Raw genomic sequence first — 10,554 nt, forward strand, 5'->3', positions numbered from 1 at the left:
TATATTCAGTTTCTACAGGAAAGGCATTAGTTCCACTGAGAGCATATTGAAGTCACATGCTGCGTTTACCAGATATTTATCATCAACTTTGTGTGTTCATCTAGCAGGAGCTGGTGTGCTGACAGCAGAGCAACCCGTTGAGAAGCCCAGTGTTGCTGTGACCGTTCCAGACGTGCAAGACACGACCCTGCCTTCAGTCAAAGAACACAAACCTGCAAAGAAAAGTAGCTCCACAAGTTCACTGCCTCAGAAAGCAGGCGAGGAATCAGACAGCGATTTTGAATCCGACCCACCGTCCCCGAAAAGCAGCGAAGATGAAGAGGCGGAAGAGGAGGAAGGTCTCAACAGCGAACACGAAGACACCGAACCCGAGAACCTGGGTCAGAGGCCGTTACTCATGGACTCTGAGGAAGAGATAGAGGAAGAAGAGGACAAGCACAGCTCAGACTCAGATTGTGACTCTACTAGGAAAGCAAAAGTTGGCCTGTCGAATGACAAAGCTGCGGTTTTTCCTCCGAGAACTGTGAAAGCTGAATCTGGAGCCAGTGTGATCACTCCTCCCAGCTCGCCAAGCGTCGCCGTGCCTGTCTCGAGCATTGTGGATGTGTTTGGTGCTGTTCCTTTCGTTGGCAGTGGTCAGCCCAGAGTGTCACCAGAGAGCTCAGATATTTTTGCCAAAGCCCCTTTTAGGCAGGCTAGCCAGGAGAACGCTGCAGAAGAGACTGATGTGTTCACCAAAGCTCCTTTCAACAGAAACCTCTCCAGGTCCAGCAGAAGTGGCGATGGACCCAGCGGCCAGACGCCACCCGTTTCTCCTGACAGCGTGGATGTATTCGGATTCTCACCTTTCCAACCTGGCCACGTAATACCCACTTCTAGGAATCAAGAGGATGTTTTTGGCCAAGCACCTTTCGACGAAGCAGCCAGTCCCCAGCAACAGAGGCAGAAGCAGCGCAGCATTCAGAAACTCTCCGCGCGGCAAAGGCGCAGCAAGCAAGAGGCCAGCGGCGGCAATGGGAAGCGACACCACAGCACACCCACCGGGGGCAGGAAGAGCAACAAGCCCAGTTTCCGTACCCCCGAACGGGTGCGAAGGCACAAAAAAGTGGGCAGACGGGACTCGCAGAGCAGCAACGAGTTTCTCAGCACGTCCGACTCCAAAGAGAACATCAGTATTTCCCTGGGCGAGGTGATGGAAAAAGGAGCTGCTTTGCCCCCCGAGGACGTCTTGTTGGATCCGTTTGGAGCCAAGCCTTTTCATCCGCAAGATGGCAGTCGACATGGTCAGCACCAGAGCTTGGGAGACAACAAAAGTGAGATCAATTCGACCAACGGCAGGCCCAGAACCAGCTCCTTACACGGCATGTTTGAGATCGATAAGATCGATGACTTTGGAGCGGTACCTTTTACGGAACTGGTGGTCCAAAGCGGAGATCCGCAAACCCCACAAATGGATCTCGACCCTTTCGGAGCCGCACCTTTCCCCTCAAAGCAGTGAATGTCTTGTCTTCCAGCGCACATACACCGCTACATTATGCAAAGTCCAAGCAGCCTTTTGAAATGTCTTTAACGGACGGCAGCTTTGTGCTGTGATCTGTGTATGTGCAGCCCTTTGGGACATAGGCCTTTAAAGTAGATAACATTCAACTTTTGTAGTTTTTCCAAGTATTTTAATACCTAACTGGACAGCTAAAACACCTCTTTTCCTTTTGGTGATTTAAACCTGTGGTTGATGGATGCTTTCAGATAGGCTTTTGAAGCATATTCTTTAGCCTTTACACGCTAGAAAGCCTTCTATGCTGCATTTCAATAAGAGCTCTGCTGAGTAAAAAAACAAACAAAAAACTGTGGAGATGTGTGTATAATCCTTTGTTTTAATAGGATTAAGAGGAATATACCAATGTAGAACAGCATTTTGATTAAGTTTGTACTTCGTTGTTGACCACTGAGTTGGTACAACTCTTATCTACCAACATGAAACACCACAAAGCCTTATCTGGGTATTCCCGACCCTGCTTAACAGTACCTCGAATACACAATGGCTGTAGTAGCCCTTTTGTGTCAATGGAATCATCTGTGTAGGCCTTCTCCATTTTAATGTCATTCACTTAAACAATTTTATGCATATTTTTACATTTTGTAAGAGCGTCACAATGTCTGTATACATGAAAAGGGACTTGATTTAATGGTCCCTTTAGTAAACTGACCACATAAGTTAAACTTGCAGTTTATTAGTGTCGTAACCCGCCTAGAAATAACTTTCCAACCTGAACTTATATTTGATGTTATCAAATGATTAGGTGTTCCACTCCTTCTGCATCCTACAATCATGTACAATTAGCTCCTGTGGAAAGGGAAAAGAATTAAATGAGCTCATTGCAATTTTGCCTATTTATATAGCAGTCGCTTGTTTGAAGCAAATTTTAAAGTTCAGTTTTAGTCATGAAGAGTATCACAATTTTACTGATAAAAGGGCCATTTAGAAGATACATTTACATTCACTGTGTATCTGCAGACCAAAAAAAGCTTTTTTTTTTTTTTTTTTTAATGTAGTACTACACTCTAACAATGCAATAAAAGATTTTTTTGGAGATCACGAGTCCATGTTATTTTTTTTGTCAGTCAAACCTTTTATTAAAAGAACTATCAAAAAAACTGCAGTTAAAAAAGGACAACGTTACGGTTTATTCAATAACAGATATCCCAACATATTACCAACCAAATAAATTAAAATGTTACATTAAGCATCATGATTCATTAACAGCACATCACCCTACCATTAAGCACTAAAAACACACATTTTGCCATTTAAAAAAATGCAATTGTACCGCTGTACAGTTCACTATTGTAAGGCAGAAAATGAACAAAACAAGTAGCTTTCACATTAGAACCTTTTGACTTGATACAGCAACAGATTACACAAAGATCAAATTCAATACAGATTAGTGTTAAATGCATTAATTGTATGGAAGGATTTTTAAATTGCCATTGTTAACAACAAACTTAGCAAAAGCAAATGGTAAACGGGTCGACTCTCCACATCAACATAATACACTCAAAATACGTTTTGTTGTGTAAAACATTTGCTCACCAATTATTGAACAAGCCCTATGAAATTTCTTTGGTTTATGTTGTAAATAAGACTATACGACTGGAGTCTCATTTAAACTACTATATGTACATTTATTTAAAAAGTCATGTTCACGCAAATCCAACATAAATCATTTGTGTGGTACTATTGAGCTTATGAATTTTAGGTGCAAATACAAAATGTAAACATCAAAATAGTATTGAACTCACAATGCAATACTGAATGTTTAACTATTGACATGTAACAGACGTTTTGCCCACAAAACCTGCATGTTACCCAAGATGTAGAAACCCCCACGTGCAGATGCTGTGAAATGGTGCATCACCTTGATTTTTAAAAGTGCTTTTAAAAGCCTAACACTGCTTGCCTCATGTGCCTAATTATACTGAAACATCCAGGCATTTTTACAAAATGTATAAAAAGTGTCAAAATAGATGGAAGATTAAGATGTATTCCATACACCTGGCAATCATCTTTTACAAACAATAAATGCGTTCAAGCTTTCAGATCAGTTAAAATGCTATACAGCAGTCCTCAGTGGTGTCGCCCGACCCTGTAACTCTAGGAATGAAGAGGGTGGTCTGAGCAAGGATGAGCGTGTCGATAGTTGGTTATGAAAAGTGCAGACTGATGCCACCAGTAGAACATGAGCACCACCAATATGTGCCAGACCTGGTGGCTGGAGCCTAAGTAGTTCAGCTGACCTGCAGGTGACAAAAAGAGCATTAAAGTGTTAAATAGCTTGTCTGAGGTTGGTCCTCTCATACAGCGACTTTAAATAAAGGCAGGTACGGCCCTTGTTTAATCTAAAAAAAAAACTTTCACTTTAGACAGTATCAAATTTGACATAAGTGAAATGCAACTCTGCTTTCGTGTCAGGGATACCACGCTGAGCTCTCAGATTGTGAAATAAAAATCAAATAGTAAAATTTCAAGTACCTGGAAAATAACGCTCTGGAACTTTGGACATGTAGAAGATGATGGCAGCTACAGCAAGTACATACATTATTAGTACTCTGGGAACAAATTCCTACAAAAAAATAAAATAAATAGATCAAGTAAGTTATATAAACTCAATATACAATACGTGACCCTGCTGAACCACAAAACCAGTCATAAGTAGCACGGTATATTTGTAGCAATAGCCAAAATACTTTGTATAGGTCAACATTATTGATTTTTACTTTTATGCCAAAAATCATTAGGATATTAAGTAACTATCATTTTCCATGAAAATATTATATAAATTTGCTAACATAAATATATCAAAACTGGTAATGTGCATTGCTAAGAACATCATTTTGGCATCTTTAAATACAAATTTCTTAATATTTACATTTTTTTTTTTCTTCCACTCCAGATTTTCAAATAGTTATATCTCTGCCAAATATTGTCCAATCCTAATGTTGGAAAGATTATTTAATCAGCTTTCAGATGATGTATAAATCTCAAAACTGGCCCTTATGACTGGTTTTGTGGTCCAGGGTGACATATATACAAAAAACGTCTGGCGGTACTCATTATTTTTTATAGCTGAGGTTATTTATTTATTCCATTAAAAAAATGTGAGGTTGCCCGCTACCTGGACTATGTCTGAGCTGAAACCCCCACTGAGCCAGATCCAATGAAAGGTGGGGATGAGGCCATATCCTGCCACAGCACAGAATATAACAGAGCGAAGCTTCTGCCACTTCTTGGTCAAGTAATGAGGGTGTATCTGGGCGAAGAACACTGCCAGCATCATGGCCAGAACGGTTACCAGGTACACCTGCCGCCAGTACTGCAGTTACACAAACCAGACAAAAAACAAACACGTGGAAGTCATCTTAACGTGCACAACACAGACACACACACACACACACACACACACACACACACACACACAAAATCACTTGTTCTGCTGGAAAAAAAAAAAACTGCTGCAAGGAAAAAGCAACGAAGAAAGCGGTCTCTCTTTCTCTTGGGGCACTTGGCTGATTGAGTAGTCATCCAAAAAGCAAAGCTAAACACTTGGCAGGGGGAGAGTGGAGATGGCTCACCCACGTGTGAATGTCATATGGTGGGGAACAGGAGTGACGGAGTGGGTCCACGAACACGGCCATCTGCTTTGGGCTGGAGCAGATTTCTGCCGCATTCTGGGGCACAATAAGCCAGCACTTCCAATATGTGGGGAGAACCATGTGGAGCAGCGTGGCCAAAAGCGCTGGTGCTCGGCAAACAGCAAGTGGGAGTAGAGGGGACGAGAGCAAGCAGCTTGCTCAGGATATCCAAGATCCAAGCTTTCAGAAAACTGCACCAGAATCTTGAAACAAAGAAGATTCCACGCCAAGCGGCACCTCGTCGTTTTTATACAGGCAGTACAAAGCCGCTCCACAGGGGGTCCATTGTGCAAACTAACAGGAAAGGAGGAATAAACTATCGTACAACATAATCAAACATACTCTAGCACAGTGTTACAGTAATCTCATGGGAAATGTCAAGATGCGACAGCTCTTAGTGTGTGCGTGTCTAACTTTCCTACTGGTTCATACTATTCCTCGCTTTTTAAGCGACAGTTCAACCAAAAATAAGAAATCATTTTATATATTTACTCACCCATGACATTTTAAACATGCTTCTGTCAAACGCAAAAGTAGAAATGTTTACAGTATGTCCATAGAATGACTGTAAAAATTGTTTGGGTCCCAGTGCTCTTAAAAATATCTTCTTTTTAAAGAAGTGAGTTTAGAATTGCATTCGTGCAAATTAGTGATGTCATTAGTGTTCTTTTCAGGTGAACAAATTAATGTACTACACATTTTTTTTTTTACTAAACCCAAATAATCTGTCTCTCTGTATAGTATTCACAGCACACACACACACACACACACACACCAGACTGTTTTCCCCAGGAAAAGGTGAACTCCTGCTCTGTATCTGTTGCACAGGTAACATATGCCCACAAACAAAAGCAGGCCAACCATCTGCTGCTAGAGACCACTGTGGGACGATACACCTCAAGCCACCTAATTAATCTACCCCTGTCCACATTGGCCATAATCGCACCGTGTAGCGGCTCTCCGTGTCATTCTTATGGAACCCTACCTGTCCTACTTGGATTGAACTCTATACATAAACATTTGTTACTTCGCTAATGAAGTTTACCTCTTGTACGTGCCACATTTCCGCCTCCCCTGACGCAGGATGCTTTAGTTCGTCTCACTACACTTTGATAGTTCAGAACATTTCATAAATGGACATTTTCTTGACTTACGGTGCAAACAAATACCACGAACGGTCAGTTTAATTCCACAATAAATACACAATGACTTTTCCCATCAGTACACAGACATTAACAGTCAGCTTCAAGTCGAAACTGTAAGAAACTCGATCAGGAGAGAAAACAGACAGTTAGAATTGCGACATAGTTAACAGATTCAAACCTTTATAAGTTTGTTTCTTATGGTGAACACAAAGGAAGCTATTTTGAAGAATTTTGAAAAACCAAACAGTTGTTGGTCCCCATTGATTTGTATTGTGCAGAAAGAGATACTATGGAGGTCCGTGGGGACTATTACCAATTGATTACAAGCATTCAAAATATCTTCTGTTATGTTCAGCGTAAGAAAGTAACCTTCACAGATTTGGAATGACATGATGATGAGTAAATGATGACAATTTTCATTTTTGGTTGAACTTCCCCTTTAATAGTCAACAATTTTTTGTTTATTATTATTTTTGTTTCATAGAAGAAATATGCTTTCATGCAGAAGTGGGGGAAAAAACAAAACTAAAAATTTGACTGGGGAAGCACCCTCTCTAATACAGCTGATGTACTTACGTTATTGCAGTAGAACGCATAGAACACTCCTGGAACATAACAGCCTATGATTCCTATGGAGATCCCAGCATAATCCAGTGCCATCCAGCGGCGGCTGGTTTTTTCGGAACGGTGGCAGCAGAACAGGTGATAGCCCACAGAACACAGCATGCACACCTGAGAAGACAACGTAAAGCGTTAAGATACAGACGCGAGTGTAGGCCATATAGGCAGATTCACATATGCAAAGTTTTCACAATGCAATAAAAAAAAAAACTAAAGTCATATGATGAACGTATGCAGCCAAAACAAAGATGCTATAATTATGTCTTTATGAGAGAATATGCAAGGGTGGTGGTGAAGGCACTTTGCCTAATCCTGATACTTGAGAGAATGGCTGCCAAGGAGAGAAGCTGCCATTTCTGTCTATAACCGATGGCACGAGAGCAACTGATAACAGATCTAGAATTAGACGGGCCTGAGTTTAGGTGATAAAATCATAAGTTTCAACTCTAAACCCTGGCAACAGTGAATGTGGAAAGCCTAATATCAAAGGCCTTTAACAGTCCAAGGATCATACAAATACTTCTTGCTGATCAAAGATCAGTTTTTATTAAAAAGGATGGAGCGGATCCAAAAAAGCAACCATGGTTAACAGATTATTTGTTTGTCATGCCAAAAAACAAACTCTTTATATTCCCTGCTAACTACTGTCTTAACTATTCAAGTTTAAATGGGGGCTACTAAATGCACTTCTGAACTGTTAATATATTTTTAATTTCCAAGTAATTTGGGGGCATGATACAAGCAGCACAGACATACCTGGAAGCAGAAGAGGCTTATGGAGAAAATGACATAGTCCTCTCTGGACGCTCTTAACATAGGCAGCACTGCCAACAAGTCATAAACTCCCAGCGTGAAGAACAGGAAGAACCCCAACAGATGACTCCAAATGTTTACGGTCTCATTAGACAGAATAAAAATGCTACAAAACAAGAGAGATTATATTATATTAACTATAGGCTACAAAAATATCTGTAAACTATGCATGAAGGACGGTTACAAGACCTGCACTTACCTTTTAATGCAAAGTCTAGAGGTCAGATAGGCTCTGTATCCATCAGTGATATAAGGATTTTCCCGCAGGAATCCCGGCACCTGCTCATAAGTGTACAGGCGTATTCCTCTGGGCACCAGAACTGGCCAATACTGGTAACTGCCCAGTTCAATGTATTGGGCATTCTTTAGCAGCTTTGCGGATGGCATGATGATATTATCACCCAGTCTCGTGCTCAGAGTCCTACAAACACACAAAGTATAATGGATAAATGTTTTTAGAAGTTCGAGTTCATTTTATTGTATAGCACATTTAAATCAGCCACTAGACTAACCAAAGTGCTTTCCATAATAATAAAAACATACGCAGAAAACAAACCAGAAAAAAGGAGCACAGCCCTTTTAAAAATCACCATATAACAGTAATCAATACTCTATGGAAAACAAGTACATTTACATTAGTTGACCTCCCTCTGTTTGGAAGTATTATTTTATTATTTTTATTTGTGAAGTATTGTACAGTTGACTTTAATATTTAATATTTGTGCTATTGTTTACCAAAAGTATTTTTTGATCATTCATTGAAATAATTCACATTCTATTAACTAAAATAACATAAATTATATAAAAACAACAGATACAACATTTGTTTTGGTTTTTATGTTAATACCTATTAGTTTATTTTATATAGCATACATCATACATCATAAAATAATAATTACTATTATATATAATATTATAATTACTATAATAACATAAGCAAATAAATACATTTTAGATAATGGAATGTTTAGAATATTTTACACTAAAAGTAAAAGTGGGGTATGTATTGTCCCGTCTCAAGAAGGGTACTCTGTTTGTTCATTGCTTAACTGTTGCTTTAAAAAAAACGCACTAGGGCTGTACATAACACAAATGCAAATTTCACACCTTAACGAAATATGTTAATAATATAAAACAAAGGTGGGCTAAAGAAACTGTCCAACAAGTTGTAAGCTTATACTAAAAAGACATAAAGATACACACACCGTACAAACGTTCTAATTGTTAAAAAGTTATTCATTGAAACAGATGCAATACACTGTCTGGCCAATATTTACCTTTATCGCTAAATTCGCCATCACTGTGCTGTATCTAAAATGGATAAGCAGCTAAATGCTAATCACGTCTATCTAGAGGTTTTATTTCAGAAACGGATTAAAGTGTTCGCTTAATCCTGAATTTAAACTTACCATTGATCAGTTAAATGTCTGCATCGAAAAATCCGCGTCTGTGAGACTCATAGATAATATTAGTATCTCATGTTCAGACTCTTACTAGCCCGGTGAAGGTAGCAGGAAGTTGTTCTGCGTTATTAGCTGCTAACAGGCTAACAGAGAGATTATTTCGTGTCACATGTAACCTGAGGCATTAATCCCTCTGTTTCCTATCCGGTTATTACTTAATCAGTTCCGTTAAATTCCTAATTTTAATTTAGAATTTAAGAGGACTGATGAAATATTAACGATAAACATATTAAAACAATCAAAATTTTAGTAAAACGTCATTATTTACGTTTGACCTTAAAATACATTAAGGTCAGCCGTTCACATTAGTTCTCAGTTTTTTTCTCTCAGAAATAATTTTTCTGAAGTAATGTTTCATCCCAGTAAGTGTTTATCCACTGGAATGTGTTAGCAGCCACAATAGCACCCAGTTTTAATAGCATTCATTTCATCGACTGAATTGAGACCTGTAGGTGGCAGACTGCTGTCAACACGTTTTGAAGAAGACTTTCTCTTTTCATAAACATCTCAGGTGTAATCTTGTGTGATACTCCTCTGGGGCTAGAATCACACTTAATCTTCCCTCAGCTATTACACCCAAGATAATTACCTTCTCAAGTGGGAGTGTGTTCTTCATTAGCACTCCTAATTCACCTTTCAGCACTTCACTCTTCAACAGGCTGTCAACAGCATTGCCAAGGCAATTTGCCTGACTGCAGCAAATCCACCAAGACAGCGAAGGAGTGCCATCACATTTCTTGTTCAGGTGCTTTTTATGGAAAATATTTGTACTAAATCATCCTCTATCCGTTTGATATGTTGAACAATCCTTTAATGCACACATTGTCTTAGACCTACTACCAGTCATTGAGAAGACACCAAAACTCCACACACAGCTGGACTTTCTCTGACCTCTTTACACTCATTCGTTTTTCCATTTCAGTTTGCTCTCTCAAACCTCATGTTTCTTGAAGGAAGCCAACCGCCACACACGGTTCTCCACTGGTGCCCATGATATGGCCCCCAACCAAGAGCAGGCATCAAGTCCAATAATAAGGACGCAGTCATTGTTAGAAGAGGTTGGCCAAGTGTCTTGCTGAGAAACTATCCAGCGAGCGAAAGACATTGCCACCCTGACAGCGGCCTCGCTAAGGCCCGTCAGTGCTCCCCTGCTCTGGTCGCTTTTATTTATAATCTCCGCCACGAGACATCTGCTGCCGCCGTGCCTCTGTCCTTGCCGTCCACACAGAGGGTGCACATCAATGTTTCCACCGCAACCTGCACCGAAGTCCAGCTCGCAGGCAGGAGACACCACACTTTGCTCCAATAGGATGTGTGTCGTG

At 40.0% G+C, this 10,554-nt stretch overlaps 2 protein-coding genes across 4 annotated transcripts in view; one reads left to right on the plus strand and one right to left on the minus strand.

Annotated features, from left to right (window-relative positions):
- Positions 1 to 2,546, plus strand: part of bmp2k (BMP2 inducible kinase) — a 26,964-nt gene extending 24,418 nt beyond the window's left edge. For 2 of the 3 annotated variants that reach the window (XM_043238383.1, XM_043238382.1), the window contains exon 16: positions 105 to 2,546. In XM_043238383.1, coding sequence (XP_043094318.1) covers positions 105 to 1,498 — 1,394 coding nt within the window. In that variant the 3' untranslated portion in view covers positions 1,499 to 2,546. The remainder of the gene's footprint in view (positions 1 to 104) is intronic. The other variant, XM_043238384.1, reaches the window with a different exon arrangement.
- Positions 2,547 to 2,663: 117 nt separating this feature from the next.
- paqr3a (progestin and adipoQ receptor family member IIIa) lies at positions 2,664 to 9,647 on the minus strand. Its single transcript, XM_043238385.1, has 7 exons — positions 9,179 to 9,647; positions 7,969 to 8,190; positions 7,713 to 7,875; positions 6,912 to 7,067; positions 4,674 to 4,871; positions 4,031 to 4,121; positions 2,664 to 3,795 (listed from the first exon to the last, which is right to left on the minus strand). The coding sequence occupies exons 2-7, from the start codon at positions 8,154 to 8,156 to the stop codon at positions 3,653 to 3,655; spliced, it is 939 nt and encodes a 312-aa protein (XP_043094320.1). The 5' UTR covers positions 8,157 to 8,190; positions 9,179 to 9,647; the 3' UTR covers positions 2,664 to 3,652.
- Positions 9,648 to 10,554: the final 907 nt, after the last annotated feature.

This window comes from Puntigrus tetrazona, chromosome 5, assembly GCF_018831695.1.
Source record: "Puntigrus tetrazona isolate hp1 chromosome 5, ASM1883169v1, whole genome shotgun sequence".
Lineage (NCBI taxonomy): Eukaryota > Metazoa > Chordata > Actinopteri > Cypriniformes > Cyprinidae > Puntigrus > Puntigrus tetrazona.

Excerpts from the sequence above, each read along its gene's own strand:
- paqr3a (XM_043238385.1), bottom strand. The coding sequence starts at position 8,156 with ATGCCATCCGCAAAGCTGCTAAAGAATGCCCAATACATTGAACTGGGC. Across the intron at positions 7,068-7,712 it reads TAAGCCTCTTCTGCTTCCAG|GTGTGCATGCTGTGTTCTGT; the intron begins GTATGTCTGTGC and ends TTGTCTTCTCAG. Across the intron at positions 4,122-4,673 it reads TCAGCTCAGACATAGTCCAG|GAATTTGTTCCCAGAGTACT; the intron begins GTAGCGGGCAAC and ends ATTTTTTTGTAG.